Source organism: Phyllostomus hastatus, unplaced genomic scaffold, assembly GCF_019186645.2.
Source record: "Phyllostomus hastatus isolate PE091 unplaced genomic scaffold, TTU_PhHast_1.1 phas_contig_159, whole genome shotgun sequence".
Lineage (NCBI taxonomy): Eukaryota > Metazoa > Chordata > Mammalia > Chiroptera > Phyllostomidae > Phyllostomus > Phyllostomus hastatus.
Window position 1 is genome coordinate 21864734 of NW_025333640.1, and position 27135 is coordinate 21891868.

A 27135-nucleotide genomic window follows, 5' to 3' on the forward strand; every position below is an offset into this window, starting at 1 on the left:
AAGTGTCCAAGCTGACGCTGAATAATCAGTCAAGATGCCAGGATTTATTTCTTTGTTGGTACAGGCTCAGACAATACCTGTCGAGACTGATACACCGGTGGAGGATGTACCCTGGCCTTGCCTAGCCACCGGCAGGTGAGTATGGGCAACTTCCAAACACCCCAAGGACGACTCTGAGCTCTAGCACCTGAGCGCTGAGCATCGTGCACTGTGGTGAAGGGACTGCCCAGGGCCTGTGCTCACAAGATGCACAGCACAGTCCTGGGGCCATGAAACAGTGAGGTCAGGTCTGACTCACCCCCACATACTATGAGAGGAAAGAAAAGAAAAACTGAGTTGTGCCTAGAGTAAGCCAGGTGACGGTTTTGGAAAAGGAGAGGCAGTCCCGGTTCTCGACGGAAGGCTACATTCAGGGAACGGGACACCGAAACCAACCCGGGCTTGCACACCACACGCTCGCACACTGCAGATGCAGAACCAGCCCCGCTGGGCCACCCTGTCGGGGTCCTCTCAGTGCTGGCAGGTTGTTTTTCCAAGAGAGGTTGGCCAACGCTGGAAGCCGACAGAACTGCAGCGTTTGAAACAGACTCTGTCCTGCATTATGTCCCATACACTTCTAAATGGCAACTTCTCCGTTTCCAGCTTCCAACAACTAGTTTCCAAAGTGACCGAAACAGAAAAAGATGAGGGCGATTGGGAAGCACAGCCTTGCCCAGAAGGGCCGAGTGAGCAGCTCCTAAAAACTCGGAGAGCCACCGAAGCTCAACTCCTCACTGTTTCCACTCCGCACAGATACTAAGGGGGAAAACACGGCAGTGTGTGAGGAGCATTTAAAAAGAACTGCATTCACCCTCCACCTCCCTACCCACCTCCAGAAACACACACTACGCTACACACTCGCTGCCTCTCACACTCGCCCAGTGCAGTGATCCGTGCGGGCTGTACCAAAGAATGTGCAGCCGCTATTCCAGAATCCTGCAAAAAACATTTTTATGAACCAATTCACTAAAACACATGTTCCAGGATTTCAAATTAAACAGCCAACCGGAAATGAGTGGGAGAGCAGGCAAAGCTGGCCTCGGCCCTTCTTGGCTCGGCGGCTCCCTCCGGGCTTTGCAGCCCAAAGTGGACTTTTAGGAAAGGTTCCCAGCGCCGGGAAGGCCCCTCCCCGTCTCTTCATCCTCTCAGAGGGCGAGAGCATGTGCAGGAAGGCCTGCGGGGACAGGGCTGCTGCCTGTGTGGGGCGCCTCCGAACCCCCGGCCCTGGCCAGGGCCCACCCAGCAACGTCTGTGAATGAGCGAGATGCTGGTTTTCCACGCTCCGTCTTCCCCCACCCGCCTCCTGCAACTCATGGAAACCCCGGGAACGGCAGGCAGACAGAAAAGGAGCTGCCCCTTAAATCTGGCAAAATGCAGGGACCCAGACGGCAACACAACATTCTTCTTCAGTTAGCCAAAATCTTCCAAAGGTTGCAACCTTGGCCTCTGCTATCGAAAGCCTCACGGATATCCAAAGAAGCCAAACCCAGGAGATATCTGGGTGGTCACGGTGGAGCTCCTTCAAGGTGTCCTTAGTTTTTGAAACTTTCAGGAGAAAAAAGTATTTCAGTATGTCGTCGGTATTCCGTGTTGTGTCTCTGGGAACACAGGCGAGAGCGTGCAGAGGGGGAAAGAGTGCAGTCTGTGGGGAAGGAGCCAGGCGCTCATGTCCGTCATCACTTTCCAATTTCAAGCCTGCGAGTTCGGCCCACAGACAACTTCCCTTTGCAGGACAGGGCACTACAGCACCAAAGTAGCAGGGGGCATGGGCCACGCTGTAGCTGAGGTGCACGCTTCAAAACTATGCCTTGGAAAATATAAAGAACACGAAATCTAAGGCCCAATTTAAGCAAATTAACTCTCCAGGTAGATGAGTCCACGGAGCAAAAAGTGTAAAACTAGGTTAGAGAGCCGTGGGTTTATCCCTGGGGCAGTTGGACAGGCGCCTAACGCAGGGGTGTAGCAGGATGTTCGTAGCCTCCAGCAGCAGCGAGAGGCCTAGCTCAGAGCGGGGTCAGCGAGAGCATCTCTGTGCCTCCACTCGCAGGACCTGGAGCCCTGGGGCAGACCGTTCCAGGGCAGGCGGCCGCTCAACCAGTCAGGGCAGTGGTCCCCAAGCTTTTTGGCTCCAGGGACCACTTTCGTGGAAGGTAATTTCTCCACAGGCCGGGGGATGGGGAGGATGGTTTCAGGGTGATCCAAGCACATTACATTCACGCTCACCTCCCGCCATGCAGCCCAGTTCCTAACAGGCCCTGAGGGGTACAGGTCCAAGGCCCTGAGCTGGGGAATCTTCCCACCTTGCCAACGCCTTAGCATCATGTCCTCGCTAGTGTCCTTTAGGGGTAAGGAAAACTTTCCCCCAAGTCCTCAAACAGCATTCCCTTCCCAACTGTCCTCATTAACATCCAGGTCTAACTCATCTGCAGGCAAAATCGAGGGGGCCGCCATGACATTGTCGTGGTCACAGCACACACACATCTGTACGAAGGGTAGTGACTCAGACGCCTTGAGATCCATTTCTGGGGTGGGGAGAATGGGGTTGGTCTTCCCTGCCATGCACAGCCACCCCCGCTGAGGGACAAGACAGGGGTGGGGGCATAAACATCCGTTTGCCTCAGCGGCCCTCCCCCACCCTCCCCACCCCCCCCACCCCCGCCAGGGTAAGAAAGCAGCCTGCATTTCTTTTGTCCGCCAGGCTGCTGCAGAAAATGCTGTTTAAATACAGCGCTCAGTGACTGAAAATGTTTTGTTTTGTTTCCTGAAGCTTTCGTTTAGGCCAGGCTTCTGGAGTAATGCCCAGGCAAGACTATTTGACACCTTTCTAAAGAATTCCTATCCATTAAGTCCACAGCCTAATCTGTGTTGATACTCTGAGTCTGAATGGGATTCTCTTCCACCAACCACCTTTCCGTTTCGGTTGCACCAGCCGGGAGGGAGGCTGCCTGGGCATTCAAAGGCCGTGCTGGCACTCTAGGAATTCATCTCGAGACTCCTCTTCTGGCCAGGGCTGCAACCCACTCTCTCGGCCCAGGCACAGCCACATCCTTGTCAACATGCTGAAACAGCTTCTGGTAAATAGCTACTCTCCCTCCCCCAGGCATCCCTCACGCCTCCCCAGGACTGAGCCACTAAAGGGGAATCACCTGGCAGAGCCGGACTCCCCCATGGCCACGGCACCCCGTCTTGGGGCCAGGTTCAGAGCATCTCCCTAATCAGCCCTCTGGGGTCAGCTCCATGAGAACTCCTCTGACGGCTCAGCAATCCCCAAGTCCAGTGAAGGAAATAGCCCTTCTCACTCTCCCTTTCCCGAGGCCTCATCTTCAGTCCTCATTTGCAAGAAGACAACCTCCGATTCTTCCGGTGAGGCGGCCGGAAGCCAGAAGCAAGGTATACCAGTGGGTGAGAAGCACCTTAGCAGAAGGGACTCGACCTGGCTCCCGGCACTCAGACTGCAGCAGGGATGATCGTTAGTTCTTTCCCGGTTTCCCTAAGTCAAATGCTTTATTTTTTTAATGCACCTGTGGTATAATAAGCAAGAAGGAAGGGAGGAAGGGAGGAAGGGAGGGAGGGAGGGAGATTTTGCTACCAAATGAAAACACTTCACATTGTTAAGTGTCTTCTTCAGACGGCACAACCGTGTGTCTGCACAGTGTCACACAGGTCGTCTGTGTTTTCTAGAGCGGCTCTGGGAGCTGTTTTACGGACAAAACAAAGCAACATATGGGAACCTGGCACAGGACCCCCCCCCCGCCTCAGTCAACATTCGTTCTGTCCTTCAAGATAAATGATTTTAGGGTGGTGTAGTTGACTTAGAACATCATACTAGTTCCAGGTGTACAACATCATGACTTGATATTTGTATACATTGTGGAGTGATCAACACAGTAAGCCTAGTTAACCCCTGTCCATAAAAAAATTCAGTATCATGGACATCTTTCTCTTTCAAACATTTTATTGCAACATTACCTATATGGATGTAGTATGTAAACATTTATATTATTTCTCATTTTTCCCAATATAAATAGACATTGTAAACTCATCCCACTGTTTCCTTAAGAAACTCTTAAAGGAGTAATGTCTTTAAAGCACCCACACACTTTGGTACGTGCTGCCCACTGCATACACCGCTCTGAAGCATTTCTTCCACATGAACCGCTTTAATCCTCACCCAATCTGGGGAGTGAGGTGTGACTATTTGTCCCAGTTTTACAGATGAGAGTACTTCGGCTCCAGATAACGCAGCCAGTAAACCACAGAGACAGGATTCAAACCCTGAGCCCGGGGCCTTCCTGCACTAGTTCTGGCTTCTCAAATGCACAGTTCCTAAAACAGACCAAAAAAAAAAAGGAAAGGAAAAAGATTCCCTGCTGCAAGCCAGAAAGGGCACAGGCCAGACTGGATCGGGGTACCTTGATGTCACCGGCAGCCACACAAAGAACCACCTTCTCAGTCTCACAGCAGGTAAGGCTGGGGCACTTACACGCATGTTCTAAACGCCTTACCTGTATTTATTTAATTCTTACAACAAACTCGGCGGGTGGTACTACACATAATACCCATATTTTAAAGGAGGAGGAACTCAAGCACAGAAAGTTTTGGAGACTTGCCCAAAGTCACCGGCTAGTAAGCAGAAGTCAAATTCAAACCCAGATGAGGGGTTGGCACGCATAGCCCTGAACCACCGAGCTACTACCTTAACTTGAGACTGGGAAAAAAAAATCCCCTGCCTCACATAATCATTCCCACACCCACCTGTGTGTCACCACCTCATTCACAGCCTGCTCCCAGCCACCTCAGGCTCCAGGCAAACAGCCCTGACCTTGGCTCATGAAATTCCTTGCCCCTACTCCTCCTTGCCAGCTATCTCCTCTCCACTCTGCCTGCCACTCTCCCTCCCACCACTACCCCTCCACCCCCTCCTCTTTGTTCCACTTTCTGCTCTGTTCTTCCCATCCTGCCCCTAGCCCTAACCCAACATTATAAGAAGCCAGAAAAAATATAAGTAAAAAAGAACTAAATTAAAAACTATGCTCATAATCACACAATACTTCATGGAGTCACCAAAGTCGTGTGTTCCGTCTCTTCAAACTATACATTCCTTGAGAGCAGGCCTGTGTTTATAAGCTACCAGTTTAACCAACATGCTTTGGGCTTTCTCAGAACCATGCAATGTCGGTCTCCCGGTACCCGAATACTGTCTTTTAATCATTGATTACAGCACAATATTTGTTTTTCCGAGGTCCAAATTTCGTACAGTTGAGATATTATTACATGCACAATTTTGAGGCTCAGGCAGTGATTTAAGCGAAGTTTTGTGCCTGTTTATTAATGTAACACAGATTCAAAATAGCCTCTGAAAAGCTCTCCAACTGAAGCATCATTAATCTGGAAAATATAATGATTTGGAGAAGGGTAAGCAAGAACTCAAAATTTCAACTAGCTCCCTCTATTTTTAATCCAGAGTGAACTCAAGAGGAAAATATTTTAATACTAAGCATTTAATCACCAAAATAAACTACACTCAACCCAATATGTTAATTGCAAGTCACCATCATCATGGGTGTTTTGATCAAACCCCTTGAGCTAAGTATGTATTTTTTTAACTGTTTTTTTTTTCTTTAAAGCCCTGACCAGTGTGGCTCAGTTGGTTGGGAGTTGCCCTGCAAAGCAACAGTTCACTGGTTTGATTCCCAGTCAGGACATACACCCGGGCTGCAGGCCAAAGCCCCAGTCAGGGCACAGGAGAGACACGACTGATTCATGTTTCTCACTCATGTCGATGTTTCTCTCCCTCTCTTTACCTCTCCCTTCCCCTGTCTCTAAAAATAAGTAAAAACAAACCTTTTTTTAAAACTGTTCTTTTCAATCACCTTTAGGTCAAAGTCTACCTAACTCAAAACTGCATTTCCCCAGCTTACCTGAATTAACAACGTATCAGCATACACCAATAAACAACACTATTCCACCTTGTTTTCTTGGTCCAGTCATCTTAGAACAGAGGGATACCAACGACAGAAAAGAGAACGAGTGAGAATGTCCTAATCATTTCCATGGACACCATGTCTGTGAACGTGAGGCACTCGAGTCTGGAGGCCTGATACCTGGACTCCAGCCCCAGCTCTAACACTGCTCCGTTACAACAAGAACTGAAATGCGACAGCGTGAGTTTCAACAGTCATGTAAAATGACTGGCTAAGCCTCTTTTCTCTTGGGAGTTTCTATGAATTAAATCAGCTAATACTTATTTTTTAAAAAAACACGGTAATGTTGAATGTTTGATAAATGTTAGTTGTCTACACTCAGAACCTTGGTTTCCCGACCCCTGTGTGCCAGGTCAGATCTGCTTCACAAGGCTGTGTGGCTCCACTGAGAATACACAGCCCTGTGCTTTAAACTCAAAACTGCGCTAGGTTAGCATCTGTGCAAAAAAAGGCCAGTAGGATAAAGCATTTGGGGTTTAAAAATTAATGTTTTCCACTTAATCTGCAAGTAAATTTTTTAGGCTACAAAAGGAATACATATGAAGCATAGTAAAAATTGCAGCAAGCAGCATGAAGTTCAGGGCTTGCCCGCATGGTGCTTTTGTGCACATCTGAGCAAGAGGCCCCTCTGTGGGGACAGAGCCCTAAGAGCCCCGGGCAGCCTGTGGGCGGGGGCAGCCTGTGGGCGGGGCCAGAAAGTGAGTCGCTCCAGCTGGCCCGGCCCCACCCTGAAGGCAGAACAGACTCAGCTTTTCAGGGCTTCAGTTCCCATGAAAATGTGAGGGCTTCAGTTTTTATAATAAGATGTATATACCAAAGCCTCGTAACCAGGCTTCTATTTTATAGCAGAAATGACATGTGCTGCGTGCTGCCAAATATATCCCAAACTAAACATTACCAGAAAAATACTCTGAGAGCTATACAAGTTTAGAAAACTAACATAGTAGAAGAGCCTAAATAACTTTTGGATACTAAAAGTCTTTATTTGGAGAACCAAAAGAAACCTTTAAAAAAAAAAGTACTCTACAAAAAAAAAAAGTAGCACTAAAAAGTAACCTGGAGATTTAGCTATGCAGGGTGGAGCAAAAGTAGGTTCACAGTTGTTCATATGGAAAAATAAGTCAGTAATGAATAAATGATAATACAAAAATAGACTGTTTCCTGTACTCCTGACTGTAAACCCATTTTTGCCCCACCCGGTACTGAGTGTGCGGGGGGGCAGGGGGGGGCTTTTACCTATCATGTTATAAAATAAATGCACATACCTTACAAAATATTTTAAACTGTCTCTAAACAGACTTACAAGAATAAAAATGATTTTTACTAACCACCTGAACAGAAAGCTGACCTGGATCACTTAGAAAACAGTAACACAAAAGACCGGTGATTTGATTTCATGTGGCTAACACTCACAATCGTCATTGACCTAGGGATTGTGGGCTTCAATCCCCTAGGGATTAAAATCCCTAAAAGGGCATGTAGACACACACACCAAAACAAAACAAAAAAGCCTACAATCCAGACTGTCTAGGAGATGTGTTTTCCTTTTCTTCCTTAACCAGTTCCCCACTCCACTTTCATTCCCCCTTCTCTCCTTTTATTCCTCAGTGTTACAGGTGGGCACATCTCCGGGAACCTCTCCCCTTCTCCAGGGTGCCCTTTTAGCCCCACTTCTAAAGCACAAATAAAATGGAAGTCGTGTGTGTTTAAACAACACAGGCCGTCCACTCAGCAAGGGGCCGGGTGCCTAGACCTCTGTGTGTCCACCGGCCCTATTCCATCGCCAAGCACATTTCTGAATTCCCGAGGCCAATCCGCCCGACACACCTCTGCATGGGTTTTGTTTTTGTCCTGCTTGTTTTACTTGGTTTTAGGCTCATTTTTTCAATCTAGAATTTCATTTTCCAATGAGGAGCAACACAACTTTAATGAAGCCTCATCACACCCCACGATAACTTTAACAGGGTTAGGGGACTCGTGATAACCTTCCTCCCTTCATTATGGTGAATGAGGGGAATTAAGCAACCCCTGCCCAACTACCTAACCATCCTTCCAAATTAAAACGAAGCCTGAATTTACAGCCCAGGTTAAATGGATTAAAAGATTACGGAACAGAGTGAATGTTCTCTCCACCTCACTCTCACATTTCAACCTCAAATTACCTTCGCCCCCTAATGACTAGAATAGTCGCTGTGAAGGCGCCTAATTACCATGAATTACACCAACCGTAACCAATTTCAAGATCACAGATCAGATTTTCCCAAAACATGAACTGCTAATTAAGTTACATGAAAGCCAAAGTAACAGGCAATTTGGACGTGACATTTATCCACCTGAAAGTAGACTTATGGGTGAAGTATTAACATTCACAGCAGCTATTGCTATGGTTAGCACTATTACACACCCGGATAATTGCAGTTCAAATACTGTGTGTGGAAGCAGAGAGAGACTCCTCTCGACTCGAGCACTTCCAGGGAACACCAAAATATTCTCCCGCCAAACCAATGAATGGCTCACAGGATCTGCTTCGGCATGCGCATCAACCCACAGGTCTTTGTGGGCTGAGCTTCAAGTGAGAACAAAGCAAGTCTGAGATCCTCAGGTGGACGCAACACGGCACCAGAGCCTGGCACCCGTGTCAGTGGTTGGATTTCTCTGAGGTCCAATCAAAGGGACGTGGTCTGATTCCAAGGCTTCGCCTACTTGCGAGGCTTCAGTATACATTGATATATTCCTCCATCTTCCCACTCATGTCCCACAAGAAAAAAAGAATCACAACAGAAAAAAAAAAACAATGGTCCCCAGAGCTCACAATTTTGTATAAATAAAATGAAGAACTAAGATTGGCTATGCCCTTACAGACATGCAAAGAAACAACACAGAAACAAAAGCCATTCGACCAAAAGCCCAGGTTCATTATGAGTTGGTAAGAAAACCTGTGGGGCTCGTAGCTGCCCTTGAACTCTGGCAATCCAAAGAAGCAGCCAAGCACAGCTCTAAGTGAAAATTCACAGCCAGCCACTTAGGACACAGGCCCAACACCAAAGTTATTTCCTACAGGTCCCAGAGTTGGGGGAAGGCAGGGAAAGGGTGTGGGGGCGGGACCCTCACAAGGGCTCACAGATGAATCTCTGTATGTTGTAGTCTGCATTGTATCCCTTTAAAATGACATGTTGAAGTCCTAACCCCCAGTATCTCAGAATGTGGCCTTATTTGGAGATAGGGTCATTGCAGACATAATTAGTTAAGATCAGACCACATGGGTGTGGGTGGTCCGTTGACAGGACTGGTGGCCTTCTGAGAAGACGGTCATGTGCAGACATGGGACACACAGGGATGTGATGACAGAGGCGGAGACTGGAGTGACAAGCAGAAACCAGGAAGAGGCAGAGAAGGGCTCCCCCACAGGATTCAGAGGGAGCATGGCTGTACCCACACTTCGCTTTCAGATTCCAGCCGGCAGAGCTGAGACAGAATAAACTTCTATGTTAAGCCACCCAGTTTGTGGTGCTTTGTTACGGCAACCCCAGGAAACTACTATCCCACACTTGAACTCGCGTTTCTGCCTCTTGCCCTCCTTCATCCTGCCCCCTCAATGGGCAAATGTTCCCATTGTACCAAGAAAGAGCCGCAGGGAATCCCCAGTCTGTGGTTTGGGTGGGGAGGCCTTGCCTCCCCAGAGAGTCACAGGACAGGCTCAGCTATCCTGGGCCCCTGTCCCAGTTTTATTCCTGACCTCCCACCCATGCCCTGCCCTGAGCAGCGCTGCTGCTGCTGCTGCTCCTGGGGGTGGAGGATGGGAGGATGGGAGGGTGGGGGGTGGGGGGCCAGGCAAGAGGTGGAAGTTCCCTTCAGTGTGGGCAGTGCCCACCCTAGTTTCTCACAGAATTTTTAGAACACTTCTTTCAGTTTTACTTAAGTAACATCCTTCCTCATGCCCAAACAGCCCCCCTACAGCGTGTCTCTCTCTCTCTCTCTCACACACACACACACACCACGTGCCCAGAGGGAGCTGGGCCAGGAGACAGATCTCAGTACACACACCACCCTGTACTGTGAGCAGCCACTCCCATCCAGTAACTGAGACTTTTTGTTACTGGGCCAAGGTTTCCGACCAGACTCACTTCCCTTATAATGAATGAATTATCCCCGAGAAAGTGCCTCAGTTCTCCCCTGGAAGCCGACCTGCATCGGCCTGCACCACCTGTTCCCCAGGCATGCCAGGGCACGGGGGGCCCCCGGCGGGCAGCCACTGAAGCTCGGCCTGGAACCCCACCCCCGTCCCCAGAACCGTGCCAGAACTCGCTTTAGAAAAATGGGACCAGCTGGCTGAAACGTGATAACGCGAAAAGAACACCTACATATTCCAGGTTTGCTAAAATCCGGGGCTGGCGAGCGGTGCTGAAAACCAACCTCCACCTCCCAATTCCACTCCATTGTTCTCCCCACAACGCCATTTCTGCCTCTCACTATTTAGTCTTCGACCAAGTGTGTTCTGAAACATGCTGCCTTAGCTGCCTCACCGGGGGACCTGAGCAGGCATCAGGATCACCTGGAGGGCTTGTTAAAACAGATCGCAGGCCCCTCCCCTAGAGCGTCTGATTCAGTGGCCCTTGGGTGGGGCCTGAGAACTGGCCTAGCAGGTTCCCAGGTGGAGTTGATTCTGCTGATTCTGGGACTTAGAGAAACACTGCCCTAGACCTCTCACCCCTCACTCAGCACAACCGACCAGCTCCGGTCCACCCCTTCTCCTACGTGGGCACAGTCCTGGTGTGTTCAGTGAGCACCACCGCCCAATAACTGGGTCAACCCTTCTTCCACAGAGTGAATCCCAGGGGTCCTAGCACTCCCTAAGCCAGGGAGTAGCTCAAGGTGAGCATGGACCCATTTCTTGACCTGTGACAAAGGTTCTCGTAGCCTGCCTTTGCGTGTTTGAGCAGGAGGCTGAGGGGCTGTGAGCCCGCCGTCCCCCCGTGCCCTGAAGGGAGCTGGGCTGCACAGGGAGCCCTCGGAGCGGACAGGTGGAAAGAACCTGGCTGCCTGCTGCTGACGCTCACCTGCTGAGTAAACCAACCCAGAACCACCCGGGGCCTCCCGGCTTCTTGTTGGGTGACCTAATGCATTCTTTATTGTTTGAGCTGGTTGAGTCAGGGCTTTCTGTTCCTTGGAGCTGACTGTCTAATCACAAAGCAAAGCAAGCGAACAGGATCGCACATCCGCCCCAGGACTAGAGGCCGCCTCTCGCCACACATTACAACGGCACGTGATCCTCAAGAAATTCTTTAAAAAAAAAACTTAAAATTGCCAAATTCCCTCAAAAGCTATGCAACTGCATATCAGTGGGCAGCAACACTTAGAAATAGTGTAAAACCAAAGAAAGCTACTTAGCACACAACAAAGGATCATTGAAGACCCAACTCTGGGTCTTTCCTATAGGAGCCTTGCTCATGTTCTTCAGGGGCTTGCTGGGAACCACATGATACGAGGGCTCATTAAAGGGTTCACCTGCTTCCAACATCATCTTAGCCCGAGTCTCCTGTGACAGAGAGCAGACAATCAGCACCTGTGATTAGGAAAACGGTTCCCCAGCCTCCTTCAGTTTAGATGCAAGGTAGACAAATGTATCAGAGAGAAGACACCTCAGATTACGTTCTGCCACCTCACAGCTCTGCAATCTGAAACTGTTTTACCTTTATGAACTTGCTTCCACATCTATAAAATGGGAATGCAGACCTGGCTACCTGAGGACAATGCGTGGGAAAAGTACTTTGTAAACCATAAAGTACAATACAACAGCAAGTCCTGAAACCCAACTGTAATGGATTAACCAGATTCGCACAGCCCGAGTGTAACAGACAAAGATGAATCAGGATCCCAGAAGCAAGACTGCACCAAAGCACCACACACCCCTGCCATAACTATTGGAATGCAGTCCGGTGGTCATTCCCAGTGGACTCCGCCTGGCAGCAATCGCTTAGCGGCAGCCAGAGGAACTGACATCCACCAGGTGGCCCAACCCCCAAGTCAACGCTGGACCAGGCGTGCGCTCCACATCCATTACTGCCTGGCCCCGTGCACAGTGGTCGACTTGGGAGGCCGCGTGCGACGTCTGTGCTCTTCCTGATGCTACTCTCCGGGAACTACCTCCAAACGCACCTGTGGGTTTCTCTGGACATTTCACAGGTGGGACATCATCTGTTTATGGAAGCTTAGTTTTAGGCCAACAGTCACATGTCCTTCAGAGCCATGTTTTCTAAAGGAAATGACAACAAGCTGGACAAAAACAATAGGAGTGGCACAGAGTCCATGTTGCACAAACTGGCGTGTGTATCTCTATCTAGCACAGAAAACAATGCCATGAGGTAAACATGGCCATCTTCCGGAAACATGAGTTTTACTAAAAGATTTTTAAAGGAGGGAAAAAAGGAACAACCAGTGAGGAATAATTCAATGATGAAAACGTCTCAATACGTTTTTATTTTTTTTAATTTCAAAGAATGCTCAAGTTGCCTTAACTGCTGTGGCTCAGTTGATTAAGCATCACCCTGCAAAGCGAAAGGTCGCAGGTTTGATTCCCGGTCAGGGCACATGTTGGACTTCGGGTTCAGCTCGGACACATACAGGACGTAACTGATCAATGTTTCTCTCTCACACTGATGTTCCTTTACCCCCCACCTTCTCCTCTCACTAAAGATAAATAAATAAAATCTTTTAAAAAAGAATTTTCATATTGATAACAGGCTTTGCAATACCACATTCCTACTACTTGGGGTGAAAACATAGGGAAGTCGTACAATAAACAAACGAGACTTTTTCTCATATCATTTATAAATTAGTGACAAAGGCAATCCTAAAACAAAGGGTTCAAAAGCACCTCTACTGAGCACGACACCTGTGAGACACCGTCTGGACAACCACGGCAAGTACTTGTGAAGTGGCAGCCTTCCTTTTCACATTTACTGGGGGGGTCGGGGGGGCCTCACCACCCCTCCTGAATCATATTTCACGTGCGGAACCCTGTGACAACACACTAATAACCTGATGACAACTCATTTAAAACTACAGTAACAAGCTCCCGGGAGGCTCCGCTATCCTCATACCGGTGTTCCTAGACAGAGCGCACTGCCTCAGGGAATTACATTTCTCCCCTGAACCCTGAAACCTCCCCAGGCCCTGCCACTACTGAGCAATACAAACCTGATGTCACCACATGTCCAGACCCCTTTACAGAACTAATCAGGGTTGCTGCCCATATACCGGGATCCATCCAAAAAGGACTTTTCTTTCCCTTCACCCCATCGTGATGAGTAAAGAGCAAACCAGAGCACCGTGCTCCCTGCATCAGAGGAACGCCCAGATGTCAGCCCGACTCTGGCGACAGAGCTCTAAGCTCTCCTGAAGACGGTGTTGTTCCCCACGGCAAAACACCCACCCTCTCTTGCTCACGGTGGGACCTGTCACCCGCCGGAAAGAAGCTTCTCACAAGTCTTTTCTGTGCTTTTTAATAACCATGTTGTCATTTCCACAGGCAGGGCTCTCGGGCTGTTGAACCTGCCTAAGCTCTGTCTTCAGGACGCGCATCTGACCGAATGCGATCGGTCAGATCACTTTACTGTCACACAGACTGTGACCAGTAGCAATAATCAGTCAAGCCACCAAGCAGCCGAGGGCACGAAGCCCACTGACAGCCGCACTTTTAGCGCCCAGTTAATCGGCCCCTTCTCCCAAAGGCATTTCCCAGTCTAGCGAGCGTCAAGGTTCTGCCGCTGGGCACACCATGCCTCTCCAGACCTCAGTTCCTCTGTTTGGATTCAAGATTGCCAACAGGAATGAAGTGTTTTGCCTATTTTTATAGCCACCCATTCATTTTTAGAGAGAGGGGAGGGATAGAGAAACAGAGGGAGAGAAACATCAATCAGCTGTTGCTCGTGTGCAAGGGCTCTAGATGAACCCTTCAAAGCACAACTGGAGTTACTAAAGGTGGTTCCAGTCTCCTGTTCAACAGGAAGACACAAATCAGCATAAACGTAATCACTCCAGAGTCTCTAAGAAGATAAATCTTCTTTATCTTCTTAGAGACTCTGTAAAAGTTTCAATAAAAATCGGAATTAGGATTCTGATCCTATTACGCTCTTTTTCTAATCAGCTCCAGTGGAGGTCTGAATGATTACATAAACACCAAAAGCTTTGCTAAAGCCCTGACCGGGTGGCTCGGGTGGCTCAGTTGGTGGGGTATCGTCCCACAGCCCGAAGAGTCACCGGTCTGATTCCGGTCTGGGCACAGGCCTGGGCTGTGGGTTCAGGCCCTAGTCAGGGTCCACACGAGCAACAGCTGATTGATGTTTCTCTCCCTCTGTTTCTCCATCCCTTTCCTCTCTCTAAAAAAATGAATAAATAAAATCTAAAAGGGGAAAAAACAAACCTTTACTAAAAATTTAACAACCTAAAAAACCCAACAAGGTTTTTGTGGTTTGAAAAGAATTTTAAATATATCCTAAGAACCCTGTTTCAAAGCTTTTATTCTTTTATTGTTGTTCAAGTACAGTTGTCTCCATTTTCCTAAATTATGAGCTCTATTACAGTTGAAGCAAGTTCCCGTTCCCCACTACGGCCGTGAAGCCCATGACTGAATGCATTCACTGGGCAAACCCCTGGGGGCCCACAGGACTGGCAGGAGGAGGAGGGGGGCACATGTGGAGACGGCAACCACCCATTCTCTTTCAAAGCACACCAACTGCAAAAACCCAATTGAAAAACCACAGACCCTCATACTAATATCAGTACTGCAGTTTCAATGGCAAAGACAGTTTGTGAGCTTGGATATGAAGACCATGTGAAACATGACAAGGACTCAACTTACAAGACTTAAATTTAAAAACAGAAGCTTGCATTCTTTCCATTAGCAGCTCTTTACCTAGGTGGCAGGTACTAGGTTAGGTGCTGGGGAATCAGGTGATCGGGACTCAGACAGGAACCTAGGTATCCTGACAAAGGCGACTGCAAAACAGAGGCTCAGTGCCCTGTGCAGGGAGCCCTGCGTGCATGGTGCTGTGTGGAGCAGGCCCCAGGAGGGGGTCAGGTGGGGGGGAGGGGGGGTTGGCAGGGAAAAAGAGTGTATTGGGGGTGGGCGGAGAGAGGACCCTGTGAATGGAGGGAAGTGAGAAGCAGGAGAAGGCAGGCTGAAAGAGGTGAGCGGGGCCCACATCACAAAAGGCCTTCTGTGCCACACTCGGGCCTCTGCCCTCCACCCTGCAGGTAAGGAGCTCCACAAAAGGCTGCTTGTAGGAGGACCGGCAGGAGAGGATGTATGGATTATATACAGTACTCAAAGAGGAATGTGGAGAGCAGGCTGGGGGAACTATATAACATGGAGTCAGGGGGAGAGGATCCAGCCATTCCTGATGGTCCACTGGGGATGGGGAGTATGAAAGGAGTCGGGGGGGGGGGGGGGACATCCAGATTTTTGGCTCATGCAAATGAATGCCTGGTGCTGCTATTCACTAAGAGGGCTCAGCCAGAGGAGGAGCAGGGGAAGGGCTGAGAGGGGAAGGGCTGAGAGGGGAAGGATGAGAGGGGAGGAGCTGTGATGGGGGAGGAGCTGTGATGGGGGAGGGGGGAGGAGCCCAACAGCTCAGCTCAGGGCACACTAATTTAGCAGCAGGGAAAGCTAAAGGACGGCCTCTGTGGGCACCTGAACAGGCGAGACCTCTGGGCAGGGGCAGAAGGTACAATCCTAGTTCAAGTTCCTCCTGCAGAGGATATAAAATCCCAAGAGAGTAGGTGAGATCACCTAGGGAAATGACAGATGGGAAGAGAAAACTGTCCACAGTGGAACCCTAGGGAGGCACGTTCAGGTTCAACATGGAGGATCCTTTCAACAGGTCAAGAACTTGGGGTTACGCTGAAAACACAGCTTTATCTTCTGAAGGGGAACAAAGAGAAGTCAAGAGCAGTGCCAGTCCCTGAGGGGACTCTGAGATCCCCCCTACTGCCTAAGAAAGTTTCCCTAAAGATTAAGTCACTTTTGTCTGCAATTACATCTTTCAGTATGTTGCTGAAAGGTTAACAGGATTTTCTTCATGTTCTGACTCTCAGGCTCTGCCTTTAACTGATATAAATGGTTTTAGGAAGGCACATTTTGCTGCTGTTACTAATCAGACCAAGGCACAGTTTAAAAAAAAAATCAAAAACCAGAAAAGAAACAAAAACAAAAACTTTCCACAGACGCTGTACCTAATCATTTAGGATTTCCCATAGCCATTTTTAAAAGCTGAAATAATGTATTAGTCATCCATTGCCAGTGCTTACACTTTGCACATTCTAATAAACAGACCCTGAAAAGGCTTATTGGAGATGCACCCGAAGAGCCAGCCCAGCTTCCCAGAGAGGGCTCAGTTCTAGTAAGGGCTGAAGTCAGCTTTCATCTGCTCCCGTCACCCTCACCCGGTCCCAGCAGCAGCCCTTCCTTCTCAGCAAAGCAGTAGGTCACTGCTGATATCTGAGAACACCCAGGAGGAAAATGGGGATGGAGAGGAAACGGGGAAGACAGTTTTTCAAATATTGCTCTTCTGGCTTTTGACCAACTACAATTACACAGCATTAGCCGAAGATGAAATCAAGATACTATAAACAAAATCTTCAATGAGGCCAATTACCCTGAAAGCTTTCCCAAACTTGTATCTGAGCTCGCAGGCTAGCCAGTCTAGAACCCTCCACCCCAGAGTGCATGGCGGCCGGCTCCTGGCCCTGCCTCGGCCAGCCTCGGGGGGTGAGACACGGAGTTCCTTCGCCACCCGGATTCCCTCCAGTGACAGACGTCGTTTCCACCTACACTTTTCTTGGGACGTACTGAGACTCTGTTCTACCGTCAAATCTATTTCTTGAGTCCCCGGGGGCGGCTGCTCCTCTGTGTGGGTTCTCTCAGTGACAATGCATTCGTTTTGCAAAGTTCGCAAGTGTTCACCCTACTGACTTCAAATCCATCTTAATATCATTAAGAGTTGGCATTATAGGGTAGTAATTAAAATGAACATCAGAACATTTTTCCAACATATGAAGTGTTAGAAAACTGTGTAAGGAGATACTAATAACTTCATAAATGTAGGATTAAGGGTAAATGACATTAAAATAGCAGGCAAAGCCAGTATTGGGTAACCCAAAGTATAAAATAAATATGCACGAGTCTACAGCAATATAAATAAATGATCAAATAAATAAATAAACAAGAGAAGGAGAATAGGCAAATCTCCCATACAAAAGGAATCTAAACAGTTTATGTGGGCGGAGCTTAATTCCACTTAATGACTTGTCTCCAAAGAGTGCAGCATGGAAAGAGGTGGAAAAACAGTAACTTTACAGAAAGAAAACCTGACAAATAGTATCGGCCAGGTGACCAAAGTCACCAGCAAGGTGATATGTCACACCGACAGTAGGTATATGATTTGTGATGAGAATGGCAATGTACACCCGTGGTCCTCCTTGCCCCAACCTAGAACCCCAACTGACCTCCAGGGAAAACATGACACAACCCCAGACTGAGGGACATTTTACAAAAGACCTGCCAGTCCTCCTCAAGACTGTCAGGATGGCACAAGCCTGACAAACTGTGACAACCCAGAGGATCCTCAGGGGACATAATAATGAAAAGTAAGGTGGCATCCAAGATAGGCTCCTTGGGCAGAAAGGGACATTAGGGGAAAACCCTGGAAACCCAATGAAATGTGGGGTTTGGTCCACAGTCATGCATCAAGGTTGGTATCTGAGCCATGACAGGCGGACCACAGTCACTAAGACGTTAACATCGGGGTAAACTGTGTGTGAGGTAGAGGGGTACTCTCTTAACCATCTCCACAGTTTTCTGTTAATCTACATCTACTCGAAAGCAAAAGGTTTATTTTAAAAGTAGCGAGACATTACATGAACCTTGGGGGTATTCAACGTTTCATTAAAAAAAAAAAATCCCATCTGCACAGTGAAGGTAAATAAACAGCAAGTCCTGGGAAGTACTCACGAAGTTACCCATCCTGGGACATGGCACTTACAGAGATCCTTCCCTGGACGGAACTCCAGATGCTACGTTCTCAGAAAACAGGCACAAAGAGGGTTTTCTAGCAGCAGCACCCAACCTGTGTCATGGTCTTGTCTTGACGCATGAGGAACAAATCTCAACCAAGTAAAAAGCCAAAAGAAAACAAAGAAGCTTGGAAATTAAGTTGAAAGGAAAGCAACTAGGGATAAAACAATAGCAGCATATGAAAATGTTTTTATATCAGAAAGATTAACATACTGTATAAATCAGAGTTGATCAAAGTGTGAATCATGATTAAGGGGTTTTAAAATTAACCCAGTAGTGGCAACCAGCATTTTTTTTTAACAAAACAGAAAATGTCTAGGGATAGGGTGTTGTAATAATGGGTGCATAACAGTGCGAATGCACTCAATGCCACAGAACTGTACACCTAAAAGTGATTAACATGGTAAATGTTATATATTTTTCCACCCAAAAAAAATGAAACAGAAAATAGAACATATCGCAGTTAGAAAAGGTAAGCACTATGATATAAATATATCACCAGGCATGCACATATTCAGACATCCACATACAGGCCTACAGGTAAGTAAGTATTCATGATGCAAAATGCATCTCTTACCATGAGCCACTGACAAAGAGTGCGGAGGCCACTCTGCGGATTCCCTGACACAGTTCTCCCTCACCCCACACCTCTGCCCTGATAATCTGACACTGTGTCAAAAGAAACCAATGAGGATAAAGTCTACAAATACTTTTAAGTGGGACAGAAAATTGGCGAAAAGAAAAGAAACAAGCTCTAATTAATGAGAAAGGAGAGAACTGCGTTTGCAAACAAGGCCAACAAACTCCAAAGCACATGCCACAGGGCTCGCTGCAGGACCGGCACACCCACCCCCGGAGAGGCAGCCCAGGCCCTGCTGGCTCCACACGCACATCATCACCTGCCTCCCCGCCAGCTCCGCAGGGACGTGTTCTGTCAAGCCTGAGATGCCTGGGAGACAACCAGCCACACTTCCTGATCTCCCTCCCACAAATCCTTTCCCATCCCAGTCATCCTCTCCCCACACGCTCAAGCCAAAAGCCAGCAGCCCTCCGTGACTCCTCCTCTCCGCCTCGGAGTCAGTGATGGATCTGCTCCACCCTACAAGACTCATCTCAGGATATGGCACACCTCTCCATCCCCGCCATGGCCGGCCTAGCCCGACACAGCATCCTCACTCCTCCTCGGCTTTCCTTGCTCCCGTTTACCCCAACGGGACTGTGACAAACTCTGAACCCTGCCCGACGTACGAATGTTATCTCCCATTTTAAATTTCATGCTGAGTTTCAATGGTTGCTGGGACATTGATATTGTAAATATTGGCATTTTAAATAAAACAATCACTTTTTAAAATATCTTCAATGGAATCTAAATACCACCACTACAATATCCATCATCATTTACTTTTTTCAAATACACAAATAGGCATTCCTACATTGCTGGATATTCCCTCAAAGAATTTTAACCTATTGTACCTTTGTGTTCAAAGACTTTTGCAAAAAACCTATGGGCTTACACTGAAATTTGGGGGGGGGAGGGTTAAAATTTTTTCCTATGATCATAAGATCAAAGCGTTAACATTTTTTCTTCTGGTCCTGGCAGGTGTGGTTCAGTGCATTGAGTGCCGGCCTGTGAACCAAAGGGGTCGCCGGTTTGATTCCCAGTCAGGACACAAGCCTGGGTTGCTGGTCAGGTCCTCAGTGTGGGGCTCATAGGAGGCAACCACACACTGATGTTTCTCTCCCCGCTTTTCTCCCTCCCTTCCCCTGTCTAAAAATAAATACATAAAATCTTTAAACATTTTTAAAATCTTTTCTCCTGAATTAATTATGATTTTATTAGCATGCAATTGATTCAACTAGCATTTTACCAAATTTTTATTTTATTTTTTACAAAGTATTTTATTATTTTCTTATTATTTATTATGTTACAAAATATTTTTTATTTTATTTTTGGTAAGTCAAATTTTATTAAAAATGCATCCTTTACTGGTATGGATGGAACAGTCTCCTCCCCTAACCCCAAATAATAGATGTGAATATTACTTACTGCAAGAATGAGATGCATCAGTTAGTTAGCACCAATTTCAGCTCATTTTCCTTGTCTGTCTTGTTTAATATGAGCACTGGAAAAGCTTGTTTACATAAACAGACATGGGAAGGAGCTCTGCGATAGCACCGTCTCTATGTACTCTACACTGCCTCAGTTTTATCCAAAAATCACAGAGACCTATCGTTAAAAATAGCTTTTGATGACCTAGCAACTGCCAGTCTGATTGGGTCCTCCTTTAATTTTGTTGAACGTCAGTATTTGTAAACCACCAGAGAGTTACAAATGAATTTGTCATCCAGCCAGAGTGAATCGCCCACTCCTAACCGATACTGCCCAAGAGGAAGCACGGGACAGCACAGGATCAGGGCCGGGTAAGAGGTCTGCCTCTTTCCTTTGGTAAAGCGGAAAAGGATAACATGCAACCACAGACGAATCAATCTTATGAGACGATGTAGATGCTGAGGATCCAGAACCCGATCCTGAGAGTTATCCCTGCGCCCAGGGAGCCCTGAGTCTTCGACTACCTAAGGGACCAACTACCCCAGTCTGACAACTAACTGCCCGAGACTGCCCAGGACAAAAGGATTCTCTTAAAAAGGTAGTTGACATCTTTCCATCTGCTAGCCCTTGCTTCAAGTCCTTTAACAACTCATACCACAAACTATATTTTATTTTATTAAAAAAATAAAATTCAGCCCTGGCTGGCGTAGCTCAGTGGATCGAGTGCAGACTGCAAACCAAAGCATCACAGGTTCGATTCCCAGTCAGGGTACATGCCTGGGTTGCAAGCCACAGCCCCCAGCAACCGCACATTGATGTTTCTCTCTCTCTCTCTTTCTCCCTCCCTTCCCTCTCTAAAAATAAATAAATAAAAATCTTCCAAAAAAATAAATAAATAAAATTCAAGCTCCTTACTGTGACCTCTGAGAAGGTCCTACCACAGTTCACTATCATACGAACCACACTGGTGTTCTCTGAGTTCCTGGGTCACCGCCAGAGCTTCCCACCTCAGGGCCCTTGCGCCTGCCATCCGCTCTGCACACAGCACGCTCCCTCTGCCTGCTGCGTGGCTGCTCCCGCGCACCCTCCAGACCTCAGCTCCAATGTCCCCTCCCTAAGAGGGGCCTCCCCTGACCACCCCATCCACCTCATTATTCTCCACCACAGCAATCTAATTCTTGATAGTTCTCTTTAAAAGCATCATTCTTTGGTTTGATTACAGTAATGCCCAACTGCCCCACTACATGCAACACAGGTCTTGTTTTGTGTTTTATGTCCAGCACCCGGGACAGTGCTTGATGCTCAATGGATGTGTGTGAACCAGGTGGAGGGAGTGAGCATGCCACGGGAAAAATGAACTTGGCAGGGTGTGTGTGTGTGTTTTAACAGCTTTCTGTACAACCTTACTTCCAAACAAAGTCATATTATTAGAGAACACAGATATCCCAAATGCCAACGAGAAAGGTGCATGACAGAAAATATTAAATATGAAGCACAGACTCATACAAGACTTCAGATAGCATCCGAAGTGGGCAGGGATGTTTAGCAGGTATTTGTTCCCATTTCTTTCCTTACCTCTGTTCTTGAGAATGCTCCTCCATGTCCTCTTCAGAATCACCCTATTGAAAAAGAACACGCTTTAACAGTTGTTTCAAAGGAACACAAAATCTCCAAAAGAAAGAGCTCTTCAAACCCCACAGGAGTGACGAACACGTAATGAGCATCTAAAATCGTGCCTGATGCACGGCCGGCACCCAGTGAGTGTTCACGGAGAAGGAGTGACGCCAGCGCCGACACTACCAGGTTGCCAAGTGTCCCTTAGATACTCATGGTAAGTATCCCGCCTGTTCACAACCCCGACCTGAACGTGACCTCCAAATTAGTTGACATCACTTCTCTCCAAGAGCATTTTTTAACCAGTGTGGTTTAAGATCAATCACACAAGATGAAGCTTAATAATAATTCAAATTCCCAAGTGTAGAAAGTGTACTCTTTCACTCTGAATTCCCTAAATGAACACCTGATATATTTTGACATCGAGGTAAAAAGGCTGATACGTGTTATAAACGGCATAAAAATCACACTCAAAAGTGATTCCAAAATCTTCCCCCAGATTTCCCATTGAAAAATATGAACACGTGTGTCATCACCAGAAAAGTGAAAAGAAAAGCCTCCGGAAACAGAAACAAAAGGGCAGATCCAGTTGAATACTACATTGTAATCTGCCTGACGGACATGACCTTGACTACCCTTTCTTGAAGCTCCTCACTGTTCTTCAGGCACACAGACCCTTGCTGCTCCTTTAGCTTCTCCCAGACCCTGTTGTCCAGGTAACGCTGCCTCGGTGCCCTCTTCCTCCCCATCCCTGCCAGGCCTCCCAGGCCCAGGCTCCTCTGCGCAAATTCCCGCCACTGTTCACCCACACGTGTAACCGTGGGGCGAATCCCCATCGCCAGCCCCAACTTCTCACTCAGTCACACACATAGATAGTAAATGCCTATCTTTCCACGGGAGCCCAGACTCCCATGGTTTTGGTCAACACAGCACATGGTGGCCACTCCGCCACGGGTGGAGCGTGAACTAAATGGCAGCTCCAGCCCCACCCCCAAATGCCCCTGGGATCTGTGCACCTTTCTCCCCCGAAACAACTAAGACCGGCATCAGGCTTACCAACATCAGGGGTCCCTGATAGGTGGCTTCTGTTCTAACTGGCCTCTCCTTCTATCAAAGAGAGCGTGACACTCCTTGACCCACAGGCAAACCTTAGGGTCATCTTACACTGCTCTCTGCCCCTCACCACAGACTATAATGACCCACCCACTCAGCCAAAATACACTTCGGACCTGGCCTCTCTTCTCCATCCCTTCTGTCAGCAAACTAGCCCACACCGTCAGCTGCCTGGGCCACCACTGCCACCACACAGATGGGGCTCTGTGCTCTAAGATGTGAGCCTCCAATCCACTCCTGGGCATCACTGCGAGACCAGTCTTCCTCAACATCAATCGCTTCACCACCCACGTGGTACGGACCCAGAGTTCCAGGTCCCTGTGTTACTCTGTGCTCAAGGTCCTGCCACGGCTCCCCAGCTGCTGGGCAGATATGTTCCAAGCTCTTTAACCTGGAATCGAGCAATTGTCAATTGACCTCGACACACCCATCTCCATCTCCACAACCAGGCTCCAGCAGGGGCTCTGGGCTCCACGTTAACACAGCAGCATAAAAACCCTGAACCTTCAGCCCCGTGAGTGAGGCTCTAGGCTAAGCCCCGTCACACGTCTGCTAATGCAGATCTCCCCAATACGCTCCGCCCCTCCACTCTCCCTGCAGAGCCTACATTTCAGCCCTTGATTGTTATCTCAGGGTATTACCAGCCTTATCTCCCCAACACCACCCAGCTCTGAAAAGGCAGGGACCAAATCCTGTAATCTGTCCCCTCCACCAGCAGCAGGGGTGGGGGTGGGCCAAATGGGTGGAGGTAGTCAATACCTACAAGCTTCAGTTGTAAAAGAAGTAAATCAGGAGGATATCATGTACAGCATGGTGACTATAGTTAAAAATACCGTACTGAATATTTGAAAGTTGCTAAGAGTGAATCTTCAAAGTTCTTATCACAAGAACAAACATTTTTGTAACTATGTACTATAAGAAATGTTAACTAGACTTATTATGGTGATCATTTTGCAATAGACACAAATATCAAATCATTCTGTTTTACACCTAAAATGTAATGTTATATGTCAGTTATACCTCAATAAAAATGCTTTAATAAAGATATTTTTTAAAATACTAGTGGCTATGACTATTTTTGAAAACTCCATTAGGCAAATTTTCCTAAATCAAAACAGAACCTGAAAATCATTTCCCTTAGGCCCGGAAATTTTATGCCCACAATATATTTTTCTGGCCAGGCAGTGCGAAAATTCATACAATAGTGTGGTGGCCAAAAGCATAGGCTCTGGAGCTAACACCTCCTGGGTTCAAATCCCACCACGACCACTTTCTGAAGGCCTTGGGCAGTTAGTTATGTGACAACTCAGGGCCAGGGCCTCGGTTTCCTCATCTGCAAAATCGGGTCTTCCTATTTCATAGTTGTTAGCATGTTAACAGGAGATAATGCTCATACAGTGCTTAAACAATCCCGGTTATTGTTCAACCCACGTTAATTATTATGTTTTTATGTTGATAGTGGAGGTAGATTAAATCAAAAATAAATCTCTATGACAAAAATATTTCCAAACACTGGTTAATGATTTGCTGACTGGAACGAGATGCCATTACATAACCCGGTACCTGAGATCATAGAGAATTCTCACAGTCCGTGGCCCATTTCCTGTTTCGCTTTCTATCAATTTCCATCATCTACGCTCGGGCATCAAGTTTAGGGTAAGTTTAACAAGACGTGGGATTTTTAAAGCAGAGACCTTCCGATTCATCACTGCATCCCGGGGTGCTCAGTGGGCCAGACCCCTCTGCGAGGTGTTCGTAGAGGAGCAGTGAGACCGGGAGGGCGGGGAGCCTTCCCCTCCCAGCCTGCAGCCCCGGGCGGCTGCGTCTGGCACCAGCTGCTCCTCCACGGCACCGATTTGTGTGTCCCCAGCCAAACCAGGGGCAGCAGGAGTGAGGCTTCCGCTCTCAGAACAGACTAAAGGGATTAAAAGAACAAGTTCTACATGGCCCTTCCAGCTGCTAGACCTGAAACAAAAATGTAATTATTCAACAATAATAGAAAACCAATGCTGAAGGCCCTGGGCCTGCCATCTTCGGAACTGAATGACCTATGAACAGGGGACCTGGAAACACAGACAACTGCCTCTCCTCCCTCCCCAGGAAGAACTCACGGACTATTACTCCACGCCTACTGCCTGCAGAACATTGTGGCCGCCCTAGGGACCACCAGGCTTAGAAGCCCAAACCCTCTTTAGGGGAACCAAGTTAGGGCAACGAGACGAAACAAAAAACTCAGACGCTCAAGAAACTGGAAGAGGGGAAATGAGGGTGCCACAGCCAAGTTAGGAAGCACCATCCCCGTAGGCAACAGTGTCAGTTCTTTCACTCAACAGATCTGTGTCGGGCCTGCCCCGCCAAGAGTCGGTGTCCCAGACACTGACCACCGACCAGAGCAGCAGTCAAGGTCAGAATACGGAAGGCCCTCAGGTCAAGTGGATGGCAGGGAATCATAGGAGGTTTTTGACCTTGAAGGCAAAGTAAGAAGGTACACAAGGTGGGGTCTTGCACACACGCAGTAAATTCTGGACAGGAAGCTAATGAAAACGGTTGTTTCGTTCCTACACCCATCATCACTTTAGACATGGTGTGATGAAATGAGGTCACATGAAGCAAAGTTAAAGGAAAGCAAAAGTTCTGTAAATCTAGGAATAAAACCACGTGTTTTCTTCTTCCTTCTCATTGTCACCATGGATAGTTTTTATGTTCCTACACCAAGCTATTAAACAACATAAAAGAGCATATCACAAAAAGATACGAATAATACTATTTATCTGCACAATCGGAAGGTACATAATAATCCCGGCTATCTGCACTGGTTCAGCCCCTTCGAAACAGGATGCTCTCCAGCCCCATGCTCTCCAGTGACCAAATCACGGGGGGGGGGGGGGGGGACACAACTGGCTGCTGCCGCAGTGACAGGTATCGGAACAGGGTCCAGCAGAAGTTAACGCCTGCCAGAGTGTGGTTGCTAGGGTGCGTGAATGTCTCACACAAGACGGACAGCAATTTTAACACTTCACCTAAAATGTCATATGGTATCCTTGAGTGTGATATTGTTATGTTACAGAATTGCATGCTTATGATTTTGTAATAAAAAGGGGTGGGCCTTGTATATCAAGTGCTTCCTAAGTTCAAGGCACTTATTTCTCTGAGATCAGCACCATTATTACCTTCACTGTGCAGATGAAGAAACTGAGGTCGGAGGTCAAAAGGGATGATGAGACAGGAAGTCAAATCCTGAGGCTGGGCAGAGGGGTCAGGCAGTTTAAAGCCATTCAATCATTATATTTTGTTTTACTAATGATGCGTTACTCAAGCTTGATCACTGAGAGACCCAGGGTTGGGGGTGGGGCAGGGCAGGTCCAATCGACAGTCAACATTTCCAAAATAAATAATTAGTGTTCGCAAATGGTAGTATTCAATTTTTTAATGCCACATCTTCTGATGCTCCTATTTCAACTCTAATTGAAAAATCTTAGCTTCTGAAGCCACCTTTAATTCTTCCCAAATGAAAGGAACACAACCTATAAGTCAACTAAGCAGAAAACCCTCAAACTTAAATAATACCCATAAACATTCTCTTTCCAACAGACTCCATGACACACACATGAGGAAAACTTTTCTGAAAGATATTCAAAGTGCTTTGAAAAGAATTCGCTAAAAAGACCTTTCTTCAGAACTCTCTGCAGTTTTTACATGTGCAATATATACATATACTGTATGTGTGTATAGATGGTTTAGATAGATGCATATGCATATACACGGTAAGCAGTTTTAGATAGATAGCTACAGATAGAGATCTATACCTGTCCTCACCCCCACCCCAGGTATAGGCAGAGTAAGCATCTCTAAAAGATACTCATATAAGTAGAGATAAAGTATTTAGGAAATTACTTAGAATATCAGTTTCACTTTCATTACAGCTTTGATTAAAATAGCTTAGTTATAGATGCTTCTATAGTGAACATTCCAGAAAACAGCTTCAAAGTCTAACATTTTTACCAAAACAAACCATATTATATATACAAACAAAACTAGAAGTTAAGTATTTTATACAATCATGTCTGAGCCTATAATAAAAGTGTATGACAGGCCTGACATCTCCATCTCTGGGCAGAGTGAATACATCTTCAACGAATGCTGTAATAAACCAGAGCCTGTAGTTTACCTTCCTTCAGCTTGGGTTGGCTTCTAACCCCAACCAGTAAGAGACAGAGGCTACAATTGAGTACAAATGCACATACATAGAGATATGCACCAGG

General features: G+C 47.3%; 1 protein-coding gene across 2 annotated transcripts in view; it reads right to left on the reverse strand.

Annotated features, from left to right (window-relative positions):
• Positions 1-27135, reverse strand: part of TMEM131L (transmembrane 131 like) — a 139266-nt gene that overhangs the window by 109581 nt on the left and 2550 nt on the right. For both annotated transcript variants that reach the window (XM_045831653.1, XM_045831652.1), the window contains exon 3: positions 21722-21765. In XM_045831653.1, coding sequence (XP_045687609.1) covers positions 21722-21765 — 44 coding nt within the window. The remainder of the gene's footprint in view (positions 1-21721; positions 21766-27135) is intronic.